This window comes from Melanerpes formicivorus, unplaced genomic scaffold (genome assembly GCF_026170545.1).
Source record: "Melanerpes formicivorus ecotype bairdi unplaced genomic scaffold, bMelFor1.0.p_v2 SCAF_14, whole genome shotgun sequence".
Taxonomy (NCBI): Eukaryota; Metazoa; Chordata; class Aves; order Piciformes; family Picidae; genus Melanerpes; species Melanerpes formicivorus.
Window position 1 is genome coordinate 2,274,828 of NW_027142366.1, and position 22,425 is coordinate 2,297,252.

General features: G+C 52.3%; 1 protein-coding gene across 3 annotated transcripts in view; it reads left to right on the top strand.

Moving 5' to 3' along the window:
- PEMT (phosphatidylethanolamine N-methyltransferase) overlaps positions 1-22,425 on the top strand; it is a 51,277-nt gene that overhangs the window by 10,148 nt on the left and 18,704 nt on the right. For all 3 annotated transcript variants that reach the window (XM_068146573.1, XM_068146572.1, XM_068146571.1), the window contains exon 3: positions 16,669-16,784. In XM_068146573.1, the coding sequence (XP_068002674.1) occupies positions 16,669-16,784 (116 nt within the window). The remainder of the gene's footprint in view (positions 1-16,668; positions 16,785-22,425) is intronic.

A 22,425-nucleotide genomic window follows, 5' to 3' on the forward strand; every position in this document is an offset into this window, starting at 1 on the left:
ACACCCACTCTCCAGTATTTATAAGCATTGATAAACACTTCCTCCTGCTGCTGAGGTGCAGCCCAAAGAGGTTATTCTGTGACATGACAAGTCTGTGCCCACCTCTGTCCCATGGCACAAGGCAAAAAATGCAGTTAGAGCTCCAAAAGAAAGTAGTATGGTTTACCCAGACTGGGAGGCATGGAAGTCCCACGTGGCCCTGGGCTTTGGTAGTGTTTGTGTGTAGCCCTGGGGCTGGGAGCTGCTGGAGCCCTGAGCTGGGAAATCCATCAGCTCCCCTGGGACACCTCCGGCTGTCTGGGGGCGTCCTGGCTTGCGTTCCTGCCGCAGTCACAGACGTAAGCTGGGTGGTTTCCCACTGTACCATGGCTCAGACCATTTAGCAGAAGCCTGCCCAATTCCCAGGATGGGATCTCCCAAAATAGGCTGCCTTGACGAAGCTCTGAGCGGCACACAGTCTTCTGGGTGCTTTTGGGAAGTATTTTCCTTAAGACTCACTGCCCAGCTTCCGTCGCCGTGCAATTGCATCCTCCGCATGCCTGGAGACTTAGGATGGAGAGGCAGGTGTTGGGGCTTCACAAGGGAGGTGCTGGGTCCAGTTAGTGGCAGGCTGGTGGCACACAGGGTTGGCAACCCAAAGACAATACATCCTCGTTTTCCCTGTTTTCTTCCCCCTTGATGGGCTCCAGGGGCACACTTAGCTCTGGTTGCTCACGAGGGCAGTAGCAAAAGGGTAGTGAAGTAGATTAGTAAATCAGTAAAAGCAAAACCCCTCTTCTCCTTTCTACCTATGCTGTGTCTCCAGTGTAGCTGGAAATGGCCTTTGGCAGGAGCATCCCACATCCTTGCCTTCTTGAGTGTGAAACCAGATAGTTCAGCAGCCTGATCACAGCAGTGCTTGGTGGGTGCCAGTTCATGGTAAATACGAGGAGCCTCACCTCAGTTAAAGCAAACAAATATCTGCATTCCTCCCTTCCTGTGTTGTCTCCCTTGATTCCTCTTTCTAAGGCATGATGACAGACCTTTAAAACCCCTGCACCCTGATCCAGGGAGAAACAGTTGATTTTTGGAAGCTGATGCTGATGTGTTACACTGGAGAAGGATATGAGCTGTGGACATAGAGCTACTGCTGGATTTTCTTTTTCCCTGCCAAGCCATCTGGACCTAGATGTTTGCTGATGTGTCGGGAGAGAAGAGCAAGTCTCTTAGGGAATTAGGAATTCCAGAAAGGCTGGAAGCTCCAGATCTGTGCTGCTGCCTGTGGCTTCATCAAACTCCCCCAGCCTCCTGACAACCTTTGGGATCAGGGAGAGGAAGGCTGGCAGGAGCTCTTGATTTTCTCATGTGTCATAGCATCATAGAATTGTTTTGGTTGGAAAAAACCTTTAAGATCATCAAGTCCAACCATGCTCTCTCTCTGCCAGGTCTGGTGCTAAACCATGTCCCTCTGCACCACATGCCTGTGTCTTTTAAACACCTCCAGGGGTGGGGATTCAACCACCTCCCGGAGGAACCTGTTCCAATGCCCAATAACCCTTTCAGTGAACAAATTCTTCCTAATGTCCAACCTAAAATTGAGCCAAGGGAGGTTTAGGTTGGATATTAAGACACATTTCTTTACTGCAAGAGTGGTGAGGCATTGGAACAGGCTGGCCAGGGAGGTGTTCAAGAACATCACTTAAGGTCATGGCTGGGCTTAGACTGAAGGTTGGACTCTATGATCTTAGAGGTCCTTTTCAACTGCAAGAATTCTATGATTCTGATTCTATGATTCTAAACCTCCCCTGGTGCAGCTTGAGGCCATTTCCTCTCATACTTGTCACTAGGGAAAAGAGAACAACCCCCACCTCACTCCAATCTCTTTTCAGGGAGTTGTGGAAAACAACTAAGCCTCTCCTCAGCCTCCCGTTCTCCAGACTGAATAACCACAGTCCTGGGAGTGTTGTTGCAATCACAAACCTCTGTGGTGCATTACCTACTCATCTGGATTTAGCAATATCTTGCTTGGGTTTTTTGTTGTGGGGTTTTTTTTTCTCCTCTTGTAAATCCTTTTTTCTCCCTCTCTCTTCTCCTCCAGATCAGGCATGATGCAGCCACGGGCTGCTTCTGCAGGTTGGGGAGTGTGAGCAGCTGCTTTGTCTGGCTGAAGGGTTTTCACTCGCTGTCTGGGTAGGCCCATCCATATTTGGTGTGATCCTTTTTGTGCTTTTGGGAAGGGAGAAAAGCAGCTCACACCCCTGAAGTGGGTGAAATAGAGAAGGGTTTAGCAATTCTCTCTGCTGTCGGCTGCTGAGGGGAAGCTTGGCCGTCAGGGCTCTCCAAACGCCTTCGTCGCCTCCTTTGTGCAGAGGGAGGTTTGCTCATTATCTGGTTTGTGCTCTGAGGATAAAAGAAGCTGTAATTGTAGCAGCTCCTTGCCATAAAAGCACAAAGGCATTTTCAGGGAAGGAAAATGTATGTGCAGCTTTTATGATCTTTTACAGTACTCCTTCTGCCTACTTTTCTCGCCTCCTGCCCTTTCTGCAGTATCAGCTCTGTGCCTGCCTGGTGCTCAGCATGACTGCCTCTGGCTCCAGCCTCTCCTTTGCTGTAGAAATGCCCCTCTTAGAAAGAAAAAGTTGGAACATCCTCCTCATCAGTCGTGTTGGGAGACGAGAGGAGGGACCCCAGATCCCACCGTGGAGTAGTTGGATGTTCCTATTCCTGCCTCTTCCCTCGGAGCCGTGTTTTCTGTGGGGAGTCTGGCAGCAGATGCTCAGTCTGCAGAATCCAGAGGAGGATTTTGAACTGGGAAAAAAACAACTTGCCTGTCCATCTGTGATTAGAGTGTGCACCAGTATCAGGACTGGAGTGATAGCAAATCAGATCGCCTTGGGGCAGACGTGGCTGTTCCTGCTAAAAACTGGATGACCTCAGACGAGATGCAGTATTTTTAACTGCCACGCATTCCTCTTAAGTGCCCTTTCCTGTTTATTTTTACCAGGACATTATTTTAATGGCTCCAGGCTTACTCATTTGATTCCCAAGGCTGGAGAGCAGCACTGATTTTGTTTCATTTGGAGACTTCACCGTGCAATCGTTTTCCAGAGGCTGATGTACTCGGAAGCCCAAACGAGTGCCTTGTCCAACTGAATAGAACATTCCTGCTTGTACCCTTCAGGCTTTGGTCCCTGGTGTGGATGTGTGAGGGTACTTAGCTGGAAGGGCTTGCTCAGCCTTCCCCATCCACCTTCACACAGGGCTTTGGTACAAATGGGTTGTTTGGATGTGGTGCTTGGGTTTAGGGGTACAGCTTGTAGAGTAGGATTCTGGGTTGGACTTGGTGACCCTGGGGGTCTTTTCCAACCTGAACATTTCTGCGCAATTCTGTGTGCAATGCATGGAGCAAAAGGCTGGAAGAGGATTTGGGGTCTGCTTACAGAGCTCATGTGCACCTCAGTGTTGGACCTGGGGGCAGCAAAAGGGGAAAGGAGCATCCTTGGAGGGGACAGATCACCGGGTCTGGGGGATGACCAATTATTCACTCAGCTTTTGAGTTAGACCTCCAGAATAGTATCATAGTATCATAGTGTCAGTCAGGGTTGGAAGGGACCACAAGGATCATCTGGTTCCAACCCATCTTGCAGATCCCTTCCCACCCAAACCACCCTACGATTCTGCGATTCCTTACACGCAGTAAATACCATGGGGCACGTGGTTGCAGCCATCAACACACACAGGAAGCCCAAGAGGTAACACCAGCGAGCCTCAGGGGTTTGCTGATCGCGTTTAACCCTTCGGGCTGCTATTACTGCTTGTGCCGCGGGGTTCGAACGTCTCCTTCCCGAGGAGAGGGGAACAGAGCGCGCGCCTGGCCGCCTGGCAGAAGGATCAGGCTGTCCCTCGCTATTGTTGGCCGCCGGGACGACAGCAGCGTGGCAAACATGTGTGTCCTCAGCACCGTGGGAAATGTTCCCAGGGGAGGCTTAACACGGAGCGTGGAACGTGATCCGGCCAGCAGCGGGAGGCCCCCAGCCCAAAGGGGCTCCGCCGCGCGCGCCCGCTGCGGCCACTGCCTCTGCCAGCCACCTCTCACTCCTCTGCGAAGGGGGATTAGATTTCCCTTGCATTTTGTGTTCTCTGAGGTGGTTTAATTCTTTCCCACCCCCCCCCCGCCTTCTTCCCTCGTGCCCCCCTCCCTGAGGGAGCGTTGAGTGAGTACACGCTGTCCAGAGGATGGGTGTGTTGGGAGTCCTTATTAGCAGACTTAATTCCAGAGAATTAAACCCTAATTTCACAAAAGGGCAGCAAGAGAACGGCTGCAGCCCTGGGAGAAGCCAAGCTGGCTCTGTGTGCTGTTTGCAAATAGCACAGGGAGTCCTGGTCTGAGCCTGCTGGTCCTGGTCATTGGGGTATTATGACCCAAACCAATAACTGTTGTGTTTCTTTGCTACTTAAACCAGAAATCTCAAAGCAGTGTTCATACCTCCTCCCCTGTGCCGTCGCTCTGCACCTCCACTTGTGTTGTTTTCCATTCTAGGCAGGGTTTTCAAATGTCCCTAATCATCTCCCCCTTCACCCTCTGACAGCCCCACCGCAAACCCTGCCTCTGTGGCCCCTGTCGTTGTTTCTCCCTGGATTAATTGCTGTATGTAATTGCAACCTCCTGCAGGATGCTGCCTTGCTCTATTACAAAAGAAAATAGGAGATGCTAATGAAGAACATTGGGTACCACAGAGCAGGAGAGCAAGGCTGGACTTGCTGGGACGTGTACTTGGCGTACTGTGATTGCCAGCCTGGGCAGAAATGGTGCTTGTGTCTCTCGTCAGTCACTGCCTAATGTTGGTAATTTTTACTTGCTGAGAAACTCTGGGTCTAATGGACTTCATTAACAGGTACGTGAGATGCTACCAGACCTGCATTAGGGGGGGAGAGAGGAAGAAAACAACCCCTGCATGGAGGCAATTTTATTATTTATTTGTAGCAACAGGAGTGATGCAGAATTAGTGCTGGATTCGGCGGTGTGGCTAATGAGCTGGGCTGAGCTGGAATCCAAGCAAACCTATTAGCAAGAGCAAACTGCAAGGATGCTGCCCAGCTCTGAAAACCCTCACATCAAACACGAGACCCCAGGCGGTGCTGGGATGGTTTGGTGATTTTTATCTTCCTCCACGTGGGGCCCTGTGGTCCTGTGCCAATGTATGTCTCTTTTGAGAGACCTCTGATTACTGGTCACCCCACCTAGCCTTTCACCATCCCCTTCTCTCTTGCCAGGAACCCAAAACTGAAGCCAGTATTCAAGCTTTGGCCTCACCCATGCCAAGCACAGGGGGATGATCACTGCCTTAGTCCTGCTGGCCACGCATCTGCAGGTCCAGCTGGCTGGGGACCTGATGACAGAGCTGGGTGATCACATTGATACCTGAATATGGTATCTTCAACTAAATACAGGTCATACAGGAGAGTGAGAATGCGCTGGGGTTAGCTGGCACCTCTGGTGTAGCTTTATACAGTCTCTTTGCAGTGAATCAGAGGCTGCAAGAAATGTCAGAGCTATTAGATGACCTCAGTCTCCTTTTACCTGCAGCCAGTGAAGTTCTCTAAGAGGATTTTTCTTACATAGGATGCAATTGCTGAAGAATGTCCATTTTTATTCCACCTAGACTAACTCTTAATCAGGCTGACCTTACTTGGCAGCAGTGCTAGAGGTTTGAAGAGCAGGAGTGATGCCTCGTGACCAAGGCAGAGAGCTTTGTCCCTGCATTTAAAACCTAACCCAGGGCGTTGAAGTCAGCAGCAAATTCAGAAGGACTTGACCTCAGCATGGTGGATCTGCAGGGATTGATTTGGAAACAACTGGAGGAAACAGAGGCACAAAAAGAGAAAGGAAGGGCTTAGAGAATCACAGAATCATAGAATGGTCCAGGCCAGAAGGAGCTTCCAAAGGTCATCCAGTCTGACCTCCCCACAGCCAGCAGGGACATCCCCAAATAGATCAGGTTGCCCAGGGCCTCACTGAATCTTACCTGGAATATCTGCAGGGATGGAGCCTCAACCACCTCCCTGGGCAACCTGTTCCAGTGTTCCACCACCCTCATAGTGAAGAACTTCTTTCTGATATCCAATCTAAATCTGCCCTTCTCTAGTTTGAAGCCATTGCCCCTGTTCCTGTCACCACAGGCACCTGCAAACAGTCTCTCTCCTTCCTGTAGCCCCCTTCAGATACTGGCAGGCTGCTGTTAGGTCTCCCTGGAGCCTTTTCTTCTCCAAGCTGAACACCCTCAGCTCCTTCAGCCTGTCCTTGTAGCAGAGGTGCTCCAACCCCCTGAGCATTTTTATGGCCCTTCTCTGGACCCTCTCCATTAAGTCCATGTCCTTCCTATATTGAGGTCTCCAAACCTGCACACAGCACTCCAGGTGAGGTCTCACCGGAGCAGAGCAAAGTGGCAGAGTCACCTCTTCTGCTGGCAGCACTGCTTTTGATGCAGCCCAGGCTGTGATTGGCCTTCTGGGCTACAAGCTCACACTGCCTGCTCATGTCCAGCTTCTCATCCAGCAGCACTCCCAAATCCTTTTCCACAGGGCTGCTTGCTAACACCTCATCCCCCAGTCTGTATTGACTTAAAAGAGAGGAGCCTGTGTGTGCCGGCCGGCGCGGTGCAGCAGAGCTCATCCTCCCAGATGGATGCCAGCGCAAACATCGGCAGTGCTATTGTTGGATCACTTTGTTTGCAAATGGGTCTTTTTGGGGAGGTGACCTCTTGCAGTGAAGCTGCTGTGTCTACAACACTTCAGGCACTTTCCCTCCTCAGCTCTGCTTTTTTTAGTGGTGCGTGAGTAACAGGGAAAATAAAATACATCAGCAAACAGAGGATGTGAGGTGGGCAGAATGGTCCAGCTCACCCAAGAGACTCACACACCCCCCGCTTTGCTTCTGGTTGGTTTGGGAAGGTGCCTGCTGTGGGCTGCCTGAGTAAAATCAGACCTGTTTTGCTCAGAGAAAACGCTCTGAGCTTCAGAAGAACGTAGGAAAATAAGAGGTTTGTGGTTTTCTGGATGTGTGCAATGGGAGGCTGTGGGTGGGCCAAGTCATCCGGGCATGGAAAATGAGGAAAAACAATCTGGCAAAACACTGGGCAAAATATTTCCCTGTCCTGTGCAGGAGATGCTCATCCAGCAGCACTTCCCTCCCCCCTGGGCCTGAGCTGAGCCCCAATCCTTGTGCAGCAGGAGCCTCTGCCTTTCCCTAATGTCAGGAGATTGTTTTATTTGGTTGTGTTATTGGCTTAGAGGAGCTGGGTGGGTCCCAACTGCTCCCCATTCCTCTGTGCATCCTGTGTCACTCCTGGTGCTTGGCCATCCCCACCGCATCCCAGGCTGGACCTGGAAAGGTCCTTCCCTATCCCGTGCTGAGCTCTGGAGAGATCATCATCATCTCACAAATACTTTTTTCTGTGGGTTTTGTGGGCTGGAAGAGTCAGTTTGGGCTGGTCAGGCTGGTTCCCTGTGGCTGGAGCACATCTCCCTTCCCCTTCACTCTTGGGGAGCCGCTCGGGAGGGCTTCTTGTGCCCACGCTCAAAATTAATTAACACAGCTCGTTCTGGGTGACTCGAAATCACCTGCCTTCAGCTTCCAGCTCTTTGGACATAAATCATGAGCTCCTTGCCTCGAGGAGAAGCTGCTCAGATTTTGTGTTGGAAATTGCTAGCAAAGGCAGCCCATATTCCGTGTCGGTTTTGTTTTTATTGAAGAGGAGAGGATGTGGCTCATGGAACATGGAGGGACCCAGGCTGCCTTGGCATACGTTAAGTAGGAGCTTGTTTTTATTGCAGCCAGCTAATGAGATGGTACTTTGACAAATCACATAAACACTATTAGAGAAATGAAATTATTATCTAGCTGTTTATCATGAGTGGATTCAAGGTAAAGACTCTTGTGGAGGTAATCTCAAGGGATGGCTTTGAGGCAACGCGTACCTAGTCCTTACCTGGCCCTTATCTGTTTACCTGCCGACTTGTTTTGTTTCCCCAACTCAAGGCTGTTAGCTGAGGTGACCCTGTGCCATTTCAGTGCAATTACTTCTGCCAGGGAGGGATGCAGGGGGTGGTGTTTCTTAAGCTAAATTCATACATGGTGGAGGCAGGCTGGGCTTATTTCACAGTCGCCTTTCTGCTTCTGAAGAAGTGGAGTCATTTTACTCCTCTCTTTGTGTCAAAGTACTCAGACTGGACCCTGTTGACCCTCTTGGTGCTATTTTCATCAGGGAAAAGTCACAAGAAGAGGCACTTCAGCTTGCATTTTGTCCTCTTAACTCGCTCCTTTGGGTGATGGTCATAGCAGGCAGTGAGGGTTTGTCACCCCAGCTGGTCTCAGCACTGCAGCTCCACAGCCAAGCGTTTGGTTTTGGAGAGGGGCCCACCCTTCTTTCTGCTTGCAGATAGTTCTCTTCTTCAGCCCCTTGGATGTTCTCCTTTTTTTTATTGTGCAGCCTTTTTGTGCTTTCCAAGCCTCTGGTTCCACTGCAGGAGCCTGGAATGTGTGCTTTTTCCCTCCGTGAAGCTGTCACCTGGGTGTGCAGCCCTTTCATTCCAGCTGGCTGTTCCATACCACACTCTACACACCACCCCAGCTCTCCAAAACCCTGCTGCTGTTGCTTTTGGCTGGAATAAACAACAATCTCTCCATCCAGAGCCCGTGGAAGGCAATGGAAAAGTCTTCCTCGAGTCAAATCAACACCTTCCTTTCCAAACTGAAAGCCCTTAGCAGACACAGATGAGCTAAGCTGTCCTGCTCGGCTGCAGCTCGCTGACAGCTGTTATTGCCATTGTACCAGTGGGAAAGGGAAAAGCTAAGTGGTGTGGCATCATGGGGAGAGCTTTTGCTGCTGAGCTGGCATGTCCCCATCCCTAAGGACACGTCAGGTCTGTCATCATCAAGTCAGGGTGCCAGGAGCCTCCAGGCTCTGATGGGAATCCCTGCCCTGCTCCAGCTCCATGTCCAGGCTGTCACCCATTGTCCCTTGTGCCTGTGGTTCAGCAGCAATCCAGCTCTGGGTGCATCTTTTCTTGGTGCATTAGCATAAAAAAGACCTTTACAAGCTGTGTGGGCAAAGTCTCCAGCCTGGGTTGCCTTACAGCTCACATGAAACCATTAAGACTGTGCCTGTCTCTTCTAATATTGCTTCAGTGTTTTAATTGCATGAACTGGGAGCTGCTGCTCCAGTACTTAGTGGGGAGAACTTCACAGGGCTTTAATCATTTGCTAAAAAGCTTTCGGGCTTCATTACCATCTCAGGGCTCTCAGTAATTGAGTGCCTGCGAGTTGAGAAGCCGTCAGAGAAATCACTCGGCCTCTGAATTGGGAAGTCCAGAGCTCTGCCCAGTGCAGGCAGGAAGCAATTAAACAAAGTGGAGCCCATCAGGGTGCTGGCAGGAGCTGGCAGCCTGTGACCATCTGCCCTGGGGTGCTCTGCTGGCAGGAGGGACAGAAGGTGGTTTGAAGCGTGTCTGAAGGAGGGCAATGAAGCTGGTGAAGGGTCTTGAGCACAAATCTTGTGAGGAGGGGCTGAGGGAACTGGGATTGTTCAGCCTGGAGTAAAGGAGGCTCAGGGGAGACCTTGTCACTCCCTACAACTCCCTGGAAGGAGGCTGGAGTCAGGTGGTGGGTTGGTCTCTTCTCCCAAGGAACAAGTGATGACAGGGTAAGGGAAATGGCTTCAGGTTGTGCCAGAGGAGGTTTGGATTGGACATGAGGAACAATTTCTTCCCTGAAAGGGTTGTCAAGCCCTGGCACAGGCTGCTGAGGGCAGTGATGGAGTCCCCATCCCTGAAGGGGTTTCAAAGCCGTGTAGATGTGGTGCTGAGGGTCATAGGTGACCTGGCAGTGCTGGGTTAATGGTTGGCCTTGATGATCTTCAAGGTCTCTTTGAACCAAAACGATTCCAGGATTATATGGCTGTACTGAGTGCTGGCTTCTCCTCCTGCCTCTGGATAGTGTCCTGCTGGGGACAGCTGAGCCTGCAGGCTCACAGCTCGGCAGTGATGGCTTTCCAGGGTTTAGTGTTTGCTCTGTGCCACCTGCTCCCAGCCAGTCCTAGAGCCAGTGTCCACCTCAGCTGCACTCTGCAGTTTGGTCTTGCTCCATGGGCTGCACTGGGAAGGACAGTGGTGAGCTGCAGGGGGCTCTGAGGAGTGCTGTGAGGTGGAGGGACTGCAGCTGGCAGGCTGTGTTGGATGGGGGCATTGGGAAGCCCGGGTGGTGCTGAGATTAAGGTTTGTGGAGGGTCAGTTGGCTCTGGTGGTGGAGCACAGCTGAGAACTGGTATCTCAGAGCATGTAAGTCATGATGGATGCACAAAGGACTGTCCTGCTAAAGGCTGGAAGAGGGAAGACATCCTCGTGTTGGGAGCCATGGCAAATGCAGCAGTACCAGCCAGGCACCAGACTGAATCCAAGGGAGTCACCACACACCAGTGCATCACTGCCCAGCTGCCAAGCCCCAGCCATGGCCTAAACCTTGGTGGCTTTAGGGCACCTTCCCAGGACCATGTGCCCACTTGAGGCTGACCCAGTGCTCAGCAGCAGCACGGGGAAGGCAGTCCTGCTGATGGGTGCTTTGTATCCCCAGCACCACTGCTGCACTGGGAACGTGACTGCAGGGAGGTGATGGCTAATTGCTGCAGCGAGTCAAGGACTGTTTAAGCAGCTAATTAATTCCTCCTAATCAGCCCTTGATCTGTTGAAAACTGCATGGCATTATCTCCTCTGCTGCAACACCTTGATAATTCCTGTCTGAATGGCCTTCACGGAGAACATATTTAAATAAACTCAATAGAGATTTCAGACAGATAGCAACTATAATTACCAGCTTGTACAAATTAAACCGTGGTTTGTTCTGTTCTTTTTCTCCTACCTTGGCTGCCCAGAGCTCCTGCTAATCGTGTTCCTGCTGCCAGTGGCACGCTGGTCCCTGGAGCGTTTCCTGCACATGCCTTTGGAAAGGCTGTGCCCGTGCCTGGTGCTGAGGGGGGCACACAGAGAGCTGCTGCCTCAGACGAGGCTGCACATGGGCACATGCCAGCCTGTGTCAAGGGCTTCATGCTACAAGAGCTGCCCCCACACACACCCCTCGGGGCTGCTGTGTGTGGTACCAGCCCTGCAGCTTCCCCTCCTGTGTCTCCTGAGGTTTGCAGTCTCCTAAAAAAGCAGAATTTTTATCACCTAGGAGTGGCAGAAGCACTCAGGTGTTTGCCTTGAGTGGCCTCAGGAGCCCAGACTGGAGCTTTCAGCCTGACCACAGCGTTCACCCAGCGCTGTTGGCTCTTCCCTCCCAGCACGTTGGCAATAAACCATCTGCTGGCTGCAGAAGGGCTGGAGCACGCTTCGTTAGGAGGGATAAGGTCAGGCCACACTCATTTCCTCCATGGTCACTTGGGGCAGCCAGAAAGGCTGGCTCCTCTGGCACTCAGCAAAGGTCAGCCAGCCTCAGCACTCACAGACAGGCTGTGGATGTGCATTTACACTGCAGCCTGCCTCTGTCTTGGCTCTGCTTCGGCTCTGCTTCAGCTCTCCTTCGGCTCTGCTACCCTGCTCACTCCCAGGAGCACCACAGGTGGATGCTCAGGGGTTGTCTTGTGCCTCCCCTGTCTTTTGGATAAATGTGATAGCTGAATGCAAGGTTGTTTTCCAGCATCCAAGCAGAGGCAGAGAGCAGGGAATGTTGTTGAATGAAGCATTCCAGGGAATCAGAAAGGAAAAATGGATTCTCCTTTCCGCCGTTTCCCAGGTCGGTGCCTCTGGTCCATGTGGGTGAAATAAGAGTAGCACCAGGTTTCCTGCCCTTTCATTGTGTTACAGGCTATGTGGGTAACATCTGGGATAGGAGATGGCCACATGGAGCCCCTCAAGTCCAGAGTCAGGGCTTCTCCTGCACCAGCACCCTCAGGAGGACGTTGCCCCACAGCTGGCCAGGGCGACAGCAAGCTGAGGGAGAAGGTTAAAGACTTTGCTCAGGTTGCTTTTGTCTGAAGGCTTTTTAGAGTTTGAGCTGAATCGTTTGTGCATCCAGGGCTCAGCCTAAACATGTGCACCCTCTTGGGACTGATGTGCAAGTGTTCTCCAGGAAGTGGTTGTTCTTCCTCTGGCCTTTTCATGGAACTCATGACTTTTGGATCCCTCGGTGAGCTCTTTCTTAGATCCCACATGATGAGGCAGTCCTTCACTGTGGCAAATACTGAGACAGGTGTGGTGCAGGTAGCACATCCTACTCACTGTCACCTTTTCTACAGCCCAAACTTGGGCACCAAACATTTTTATGCCAACCATTTGGGCAGGGCAAGAGCATCCCCAGAAGTGGGCAGAGCATCTCACAGATTCACAGGTTGCATTGGGCTGGAAGGGACCCTCAAAGGTCATCTTGTCCAAACCCCTGCAGTAAGCAAAGGATACTTACAGCTAAATCAGGCTGCCCAGGGCCACATCAAGTCTGATCTTGAACATCTCCAGGGCCAGAGCTGGAAAGCAGCCACTCAGTCCCCCAGTGCCTCAGTGTCCCTTGGGTTGAAGGGAACTGCTGATCCATCCCAGCCTCACCACCAAGCTAAATTTGCTGGTGCCCATATGGTCTTGTTCAGATAGGATGGGGAGATGTGAGGACATGGACCAGCTGATTAGCATCCAGATGCAAAACATCTCTCCGAGCCGAGCCTTTGTGCTGTCTGCTTTCATTCCCCATCTCTGGGGCAAGCCAGATGTGGAAATGGAGTTATGTGAGACCTCACAAAGTCTCTATCTCAGAGCTGGGGTTGAGCAAATTCAAATACAGCATGCTCAAAAGCCAGCTTCCCTGGATGGCAGACAGAGAGAATCAATTTCCTTGAAACAAATACTAAATATTAATGAGAGGCAATGGTCTGCCACGCACCCAGAGCTGCAAAGAGCATCTCCCATTGATCAGCTGCAGAGACAGGTTCATGGGGATGAAATTGATTTTCAAATGCTTCTTTGTGGCCCTCCTGGAGGTGGCTGGGAGTGGTTTGCCTGCCCCCCAGACACAGCAAAATGAAAACCTGGAGCATTTCCACTTTGCATCAGGGCAGGCAGGGGGGGTCTGGGGGGCTGCTCTCGGGTTTATGTGCTGGCTCAGGTGGGAGGGGAGGTGGCTGGGTCTTGGTACATAGAAATTAGCCCTGAATTTACATAGAGGAGGAGGAGGAGGTGATCCCTGGGAACATCAGCCCTTGATGAGTGCTGAAATGGCCTGCCAGAGGCAGAACATGGGACCCAAGAGCACTCACTGGCTTTGCAGCCACATCCGCCCATTGAGTTATTTCCATCAGGAGCACTGGGGGAAACGTTAACAAATTTACTTACAGCCCTCCCTAAGTATCCTGAAGTGAAAGCAGAGGGCTGGGAGCTTTGGAAAAGAAGCCTCAGATTGCTGTGACCCTTGGGGAAGTCAGAAAGCTTTGTATAAACTCTCTTCCCAACTTCAGGGGTTGGCAGGAACATACGAAATCTCCCTTCCCTCCCTCGCCAGGACGCACAGCCATGGTGTGGGGCTCTTGTCCTCGGTGCTGTGCTCACCCACGGGCAGCATAGTGCCAGCTAGAAGCGGGAGGGCAAGCAGCACCCTGGGAATGGCTGCAGCCCCCTGGTCTCAGCCCTGCTGCGTCCTGCATGTGGCCGAGGAGGGTGCTGGAAGTATCTCACACCCATCGTGCAGTAAATAATAACTACACCTCGGTTCATGGTTTGATGGAACCATCAAAGCAGCTGTGTAGCCACAGGTCGGGAGGGAGCTAATATTAGCTAGAAATGACTAAAATTAGAAAATTAGAACCCAGCCAGAACTAATTAGTTGTTCAAGGAATAGAACCAGAATGGGAACAAATTAATTGTTGCTGAAATACTGCCGCAGGGCCTGGCGAGCGCCTCTGCTTCCAGCCCCACGCAGCCTCCTGCTCCGCTTTCCTCGGCATGAGCCCCCTGTGGACTCCACACGGAGCCCAGGATCCCATCTGAAGGCTCTGACAGCTAAATAAAAGTTGGCATCTCGGTCCCAGCCAGGGAGTCAGCAGCAACATGATGCAGCATGAGCTGGGCTATGCTGGGAGTCAATCCCGACTCATCCCTCCGCCTTGCTGCGCTCCCTGGCTGCCCAGGTGGACCTTTCTGAAGGTGAGGGTAATTATGAGGCCGCCTTGCTGGCTCCCAATGGCACAGGGAGCTCTCCTCTCTGATCCTGGCAGTGCTGCCTTCTCTTTTAGCTTCATCCCTGCTACCGGCCGAGACGCTTTGCGAGGCTCTCGAGGCGAGCCCGGGGCTGCCATCCGTGCAAGCGCCGCCGGAATCATCTCCAGGGAATGAAGAAGTTGGTGCAGACAACTGGCACGTGGCTGCATTTTTCCATCTGGGGCTCAGTCACCTGTATGGTCACTTCTTTTTGACTTCCCCAAGGTGGGAGCTCAGCCTGTATGCCGTTTTCCGCTCTCTCAGCACTCGAACAGCAGCTCCCATTTTAGCAGCAGCGTGACGCACGGTGTTTTAAATTCAATTTAGAATACAAACTATTTATACCAGCCAGGAAAAGGCAGTGAAGCAGCTCTCTCTGTCATGAGTGGATTTGTAATTTCAGAGCAATCATTGCATAACTAATTGAATCAGCTCTCAGCATGTGAAATCAGTACCCTGCTTATCAGAGGTTTCTCATCGTTCTCCCCTCCTGAAGGCTGCGGTCCCCCTCCACCAGCAGCACTTTGTGCTTCTGCAGCAGCCTGGGAGGACAGGGGGACCTGCAGAGCTGCCTTCCTCTGCTCAGTCAGAGCCAATAAATTAGCAGATGCATTGGGAGCAGATGAATAGCTGGGTTGCAGGTGCCCCCTGAAAGCTGCCCAGGCTCCGTGCGAGGGAGTGAAGTGCATCTGAAGCTAATGAAGTGCCAGCCGTGTCTGAGAAGCAAATTGGTGCTGAGAGGTTCTGCTGACTCCCAGCCTCCTGCTTCATTGCCCATGTGTCCTCTGCTCGGCTGGAGTTCAGGGTCTGATCCAAACTCCAGGTGTGGTGCCTGAAAGTGGGGCCTGAAAGAGGCAATAAATGCAGCCACAGCTTTTTGAGGGGCATGGGGAAGGTAGAAAAACAGAGCAGCTGTAGGGACTTGATGATCTCAAAGGCCTTTCCCAATCCTAACTGTTCTATGGTTTGCATCAGCTTGGGAGTGAGGGTCCTGGATTTGGTGAGTTGGGTGGATCAGGTGCTGTGGATTTGGGGAGCAGCAGCATCTGTCAGCATGCAGCAACCTTCTAGGGCGAGGGGACACCTGAGGGGACACCTGAGGGGACACCTGAGGGGACATCTCAGCTGCAAGCTGTTTTGTGCAGGGGCCTACCAGCTTCCACAGGACGTGGAGCTTCAAATGGCAGCCAGAGAAAAGCCTCTTGATGCTGATGGCTCCCTGGGGATGCTGCTTGCGTCTGTGCGAGTCCTGTGCTGTCACTGAGGCGTTGGCTGGGTTGTACTGAGACAGCCATGTGGGGATGGATGGGGAGTGCAGATGAGCCCTTAATGACTGCTGGGGCTGAGTGCTAACGAAGGCCAGATCCTTCAACCTGTACAAGAGGAAGCAATTCTCTTGGCCAAGCTGGCAGGTCATGTCTGAGAGGAGCTTGGGGGAGGGCTTGTGAACTTTCCTGGATGTGCACAGGGAAGAGCTGTTCCTGCCAAATGTGATCCCTCAGGCTGGATTCAGGAGATGACAGAGCTGAATAATGAGAACTGAGTGTCCCTGTGGTCCATCCTGTATTTGGATCTGGTCTCCTTCCAGGAGAGCAATACAGTGTTCCACAGCAGGGGTCTGTTGGCTTTGGTTGCCTGGGGACAGCCTTAGCAATGATCTCAGCCTTGTTGTCCAACCCAATTGATGTGTGGGGTGTTTTTTGCCATGAGCCTGTGCTACAGTGATGTTGGCTGGCCTGGTATGCAAGGATACACCTGATGAAAACACTAGCAGGGGCTGGCATGAGTAGGACAAGGAGCTGTCATCCCCAGGCTTCATTTAAGCCACAGAATCATAGAGTTGTTTGGGTTGGAGGAGTCCTTTAAGACCATTGAGTCTAACCTTAAACCCAGCGCTGCTAGGTCACCACTAAACCCTGTCTGTCAGCACCACATCTACATGGCTTTTAAAGCCCTCCAGTGATGGGGACTTCACCACTGCCCTGGGCAGCCTGTGCCAAGCCTTGAGAACCCTTCCAGGGAAGAAATTCTTTCTTATGGCCAACCTAAATCTCCTCTGGCACAACTTGAAGCCATTTCCTCTTGTCCTAAAGCTTGTTCCTTGGGAGAAGAGACTGACCCCCACCTGGCTCCAACCTCCTTTCTGGCAGTTGTAGAGAGTGAGCAGGTCACCCCTCACCCTCCTTATCTCCACATTGAACAACCCCAGTTCCCTCAGGCACTCCTCACTGGACTTGTTCTCTAGATCCTTCACTATCTTTGTTGCTCTTCTTTGGACAGGCTCCAGCACCTCGATGTCCTTCTTGTAGCGAGGGACCACGTCCCATCAGCGGCATCCACTTTCCTCTCACACAAAGCCATTGTGGGGGCCAAGGCTGTGGGATTCACACTGCTAGGGTGGGTAGCATGTGCCCAGGCACCTCCAACCACCCATTTTGTTCTCTGTTGTCTCTCCAGGTAGCCAGATGGGAGCACAAGACACGAGCGCTCAGCCGACTCTTCGGCTCTGCGCACGCTGCCTGCTACTGCCTGGGCATCGTCATCCTGCTGCTTAACTGCGTGCGGAGCCATTGGTAAGGAGCTGACCCTGCTGCTGTGTGGTGCTGCAAAGAAGTGTCCCTGTGTGGGGGGATGAGGGATGTTTGCTCTTCAGTGCTGGAGGTGTTCAGGAGCCATGTAGATGTGGCACTTCAGGACACGGGGAAGTGGTCGTGGCTGCATTGGGTTGAGGGTTGATGATGGCCAGCAGGAGGACAGAGGTGATTCTGCCACTGGGCCCTGGTAAGACCTTGTCTGGAGTACTGCCTCCAGCTTTGGAGCCCTCACCACAGGAAGGACATGGACCTGATGAAGAGAGTTTAGAGGAAGGCGACAAAAGTGATCAGGGGGCTGGAGCACCTCTGCTGTGAGGACAGGCTGAGGGAGCTGGGGGTGTTCAGCCTGGAGAAGAGAAGGCTCTAGAGAGACCTAATAGCAGCCTGCCGGTACCTGAAGGGGACCTACAAGAAGGCTGCAGAGGGACTGTTTGCAAAGGCCTGCAGTGATAGGACAAGGGGCAGTGGTTTGAAATGAGAGAAGAGTGGATTTAATTTGGATGTTAGGACCAAGTTCTTTACTATGAGGGTGATGGTACACTGGAATAGGTTGCCCTGGGGGGTAGCTGAGGCCCCATCCATGAAGCTATTCAAGGTGAGGCTCAACAAGGCTCTGAGCAACCTGATCTAGTTGCAGATGGCCCTGCTGACTGCCACCCAAACCATTTTATAGCTCTATGATTCTGTGGTGGGACTTGATGGTCTTAGAGGTCTTTTCTAACCTTAATGATTTCATGATTCTATCCAGCCCCAGCATGTTCCATTTACATGCTTGGATGCCTTCAGCCAGCAGCAAGTTTACTCCATGGCTTATAACACAGATGAAGGGATGCAGCAACGGGACCAAAACCTTCAGCGTCAAGAGCTGTTGAGTGTGGCAGGTTTCAGGTTTCCTCCCTCTGCTCTCTGAGGGCAGCTTCCCCAGCATCCCAGGTGACAGGAGGGCTCTCTGCACAGGATGGATCATGTGTAACTGCCAGGTCCTTTAATTTTCTCAGAAAAATCATAAACAAAATTAAACCTGCTTTTAAGGAGCTGCAGTTTCCTGTGCAGAAGAGCAGGATTATCTGTGCACTTAGCAAGCAGTCTCTTGAAACTCTTATCTGCAATCTCTTTAAATACCACCTGCACTAGCTAAGAGTATTGTATGACTGATGCTCTGCACACCATGGGAATACGTCCTTGGCCGTTCTGAGTGCAGCAGAGAGCTTTACTGCAGAAGATTTCCTCAATGCCAGCCATTTATCCACAATCTGCTAGGTTTTATCTTCCACGTCGTTAGGAGAGACAGAGTCTCTTACTGAATTCCCAGATTCAATTATGGCAGGGTCAGAGCTAATGGCTTGTTTAGTGCTTTGGGTAATTTCCCAGGCGAAGAGATCTCAGGTTGGAATTTGCACATGTATTTAAGAGCTTTGCCTTCCTGGAAGTGACACCACGGCCTGCCCCTGCCCTTCTGCGTTTGCCCTGGCTACTTGCTTCTTGCAGAAGCTGGAAGCAGGCACGCAGTGAATGGGGCTGTAGTTGAGTGCAGGCGGCGCAGGGGGCAGGTGTGTGCTCCGCCGATGGCTCAGCGACGCGACAGGCTGGGAAATGTCTCGGCTGGTCTCTTGCACAAGTGTTGTCTGGGAAGCAGTGCAAAGCCTTGAGCCTGCCTTTAATTGAAAACACAGCTGATGGCAGGACACTCTCTGTTCCCAGTGGTCCTGCTGGCTCCTGGGTCAGCATGGCTCGCTGGGTCACAGCAAGGCACAGATGGGGAACTGCTGGGAGAGCCAGAGAGGACTCTTCTGCCCCAGCACTACGTTCGCCTGCAGACCTCTCTGTGCCATACCAGGGCTGCCATCTCTGCCCATGCTGGCTCTGCTCTGTGTTATGAGTCTGTGAGTGCTGTGAAGCTTGTGGGCTGGCTCTGCCTGTGCAGCCCACAAGTCAGGCTGAGGAAAGCACAAGGTCGACCCAGGGGGTGGAAAAAAGCCTAACTGGATCTTGATTTTGGAGGAAAGGCTCTAGAAGATGGGTCAGCTCGCCCCAGGCAGAGCTTGGATGAGATACCAGCCTGCTACACTTGCCAGCCCATCTGATGGGCCAAGGCCATTTCAGATAATTGCAGTGAGAAGTTTATTTTGCTCATGAGTTTTAACATGGTTGGGTCATGCTGCTTCATGAGTCATACAATGCTGGCACTGCCATCTCACTGCCATCATAGAGTGGATAGAAGGAATATTGGATAGTAGGAAAAAGTTCTTTAATGGAAGAGTGGTCAGGCATTGGAACAGGCTGCCTGGGGAGGTGGTGGAGTTACCATCCCAGGAGGTGTTCAAGAAATGTGTGGCCATGGCACTTAGGGACATAGTTTGATGGCCATGGTGGTGGTAGGTTGCTGGATGGACTTCATGACCTCAGAGCTGCCAGGAGGGACACACCTCACCCACTCTTGCTATTTCCCTTCTCCCTCTGTTCTGTTTTCTGAGTCACTTGTACTCAGCAGAGGGGTGGAAGCAGGCTCTGCACTCCTGGGCCCCGTGCAGGCAGTGCAGCCAGCAGAGCACAAGCTGTGCCACGCGCCTCGGCGGTCCAGGCTGCTTGTGCAGAGCCTGCTGGCTGCTGAGAGAGAGCAAAAAGGCTGCCTCGGGGGGGCCCTCCACCCCCAGTGCTGTAATCCATCCTTCAAAACTCCTCTCTGTGTGCTCTGGGGACTTTTTCTGTGGGTGGGGGCTGCCAGGGAGCAATTGAAGCCCACGGGATGTCTCTTTTGTTTGTAAGAGCCTGCTTCCTTTCTGCAACTGGATTTGTGAAAGGCTGCGAGCTGGGGGCGGAGGGGAGGGCAGAGCAGACAGGAACTTTGTGAGTGGGTTGGCAACAGGGCTGAAAGCACCTGGGAGCTGAGCTGCTTGGCTGCTTCATTGCCTGTCCCACGCAGGGCTCTTCTCCGTGATCCTGTCCGCAGTTCAGCACCATCGTCTCTGCCCTGGTCCTCTCCCCACTTCAGCTCTGGGCTTTCTGCTGTGATGCTATCCCCAGTTCAGTATCAGGATCTCTGCTGTGGTCCTGTCTCCAGTTCAATGCTGAAGTCTCTGCCATGGTTCTGTCTCCAGTTCAGCACTAGGGTCTCTGCTGTGGTCATAGGCTCATAGGATCACAGGATGTTAGGGGTTGGAAGGAACCTCTGAAGATCTTTGAGTCCAACCCCTCCTGCCAGAGCAGGACCATAGAATCCAGCACAGGTCACACAGGAACACATCCAGAAGGGTCTTGAAAGTCTCCAGAACAGGAGACTCCACAACCTCTCTGGGCAGCCTGTTCCAGGGCTCTGTGACCCTCACAGTGAAGAAGTTCCTCCTCACATTGAGGTGGAACCTCCTGTGCTGGAGTTTATATCCATTGCCCCTTGTCCTATCCCAGGGTGCAGCTGAGCAGAGCCTGTCCCTGTCCGCTCCCTCCTGACCCCCAGCCCTCAGATAGTTATAAACAGTCATTAAATCCCCTCTCAGCCTTCTCTTCTCCAGACTAAAAAGCCCCAGGGCTCTCAGCCTCTCCTCAGAGGGCACATACTGCAGTCCTTTCATCATCCTGTTTTCTGCAGGTATGCAGGGAGAAAATTTACTTTTGGAGAATGTGTTGTTGTTGTTGTTGTTGTTAAAGCTTCTAATCTTGATCTGCAAAGCACAGGTCTTCCCACCAAGCAAAGTGATACTGATGGAAAGGCTTCACTCTGATAGCCACCATTGTGCTTTGTTCTATGAAGCATTGGTGGGTTGGCTCTTTCTGCATGGAGGCAAAGCAAACCATGACCTGCAGTTGTGCATTATGAGAGATCTATGGAAAAGAAAGTTATTGTTAAATCCCCTCCTTTCCCACCAGATCTGCCCCTTTCCCACCCCACCCACCCCATTTTGCCCCTGCTTCCCCTCAAACCCAGAGCACCTGGGCTCTGTTGGAGTCTCCTCCCACCCCAGGTGTGGTCACTTGGCCCTCCCCACCCAGTCCCCTATTTAATCCCCACCAGGAACGGCACCAGCCCTAAGCTGAGCCCATCTGGGCTGGAGGATCCTCCTCTCATTGCTGGTGAGTGCCCCTGGAGCACACTGGGTGATGGTGGTGGTGACTACAAAGGCCGGGGGGCCTGGTGGCCCCCCGGTTGTTAGGGCCATGATTGATGACTACTCCAATACCCTCCACGGGTGCTGGCTGGGCTTCCTTCCTGGGGCTGAGCTCCTCTGTGTGGTATCTTGGCAGCCCCAGGCTCTGGGATGGGTGCAGAAATGGTAGTGGTGGAGCTGGAGCTCTTTAGGCAGGGTGGAGGACAGTGTAGAGGGAGCAGGAACTGCTTGGGGAAGGGGGGTAGTGGTCCTGTCCCCAGTTCAGGACCAGGGCCTCTGCTGTGGTCCTGTCCCCAGTTAAGCACTGGAGTCTCTGCTTGGTCAGCCCTCAGTTCATTGCTGTGGTCTCTGCTGTGGTCCAGCCCTCAGTTCAGCACTGGGATCTCTGCCATGGTCCTGTCCCCTGTTCAGCACTGTGATGATTTCATGCAAGCTGTGCTCCAAAGGGTGTAAGAGGAGAAATGCCTTGTGCTCAATTAAGCAATTAGGTGCTTCCCAGCTCTGAGCTTCATTATTAGCCTTGGCTTGCTTCTGAGAAGCAATCCAGAGTGACCTGTGACCAGGGGGGACCTGCTTAGTCAACTGCACAAGACAAGCATCCTTAATTGCTTCTGTGCAATGATTATTTTCATTACAGTGGTGCTCCTACTGCAAAGAAGTGGGGAAACTTCCATCACCAAGGCTCTTATCTGTGAAAACAATTCCTGAACTTTTGAACCATCCTCACTGCCTGCACTACCCCAGTGGGTTCTGACTTATCTGTGTGACGTGGGACGTGACAACCTTCACTGTCCTCCAGACTGAGATCCAGCCTTGCTCTCTCCTGCCTTATCATGTTGTTGATATCTTTCCCTGCATTAGCTCCCTGATTAGCTGCTGGTGCTGCCTCCCAGCCTTTTTCATACCCTGGCAAACTCCCCACCTCAGGGCAGGCCTGTGCAGGTGGCTTTGTATGCAGGGAGCTGCTGAGCTTCCCACCCAGCTTTTTGTGGCTGTTGGGTGCAGCATGATGGCCATTGGAGAGCAGAAGAAATGGGATGCAGCACAAGCTGTGGAGGGCCAGGGGAAGACAGCACTGAGAGGAGCAGTGACTGTGAGTGGAAGGCAGTGGCAGGGGCCATGGCTGGTGAATGCAGGCTGTCTTCTGGCCACCCTGCTGAGCGTTTGAGCTGTCGAAGCAGCACTCACATGCACACCCTGAATGGGGGGGGTTGGCAGATGGAAGGGTCTTGCAACATCCACAGCCTCAAGTGGGAGAGAGCCCTGCAGTGCCTCTGGCAATGTGCTCATTGGGTACCTCACTGCTAGCTGGCACAAAGTCCTTCTTGATGCCACCCACTGGATATTGCTTCCTGCATGGATGGGCTTCTTGCTTGGAGCTGATGCTTCCAGGAAAATGAATCAAGCCTGGGATGTGATTTTGCACAGGGCAGGGGCTGTTTGTCAACTTGTTCTGGGTGTCATCTCAAAGCACATGGAGGAAATAAAGGTTATCAGAAGTAGTTAACATGGATTCA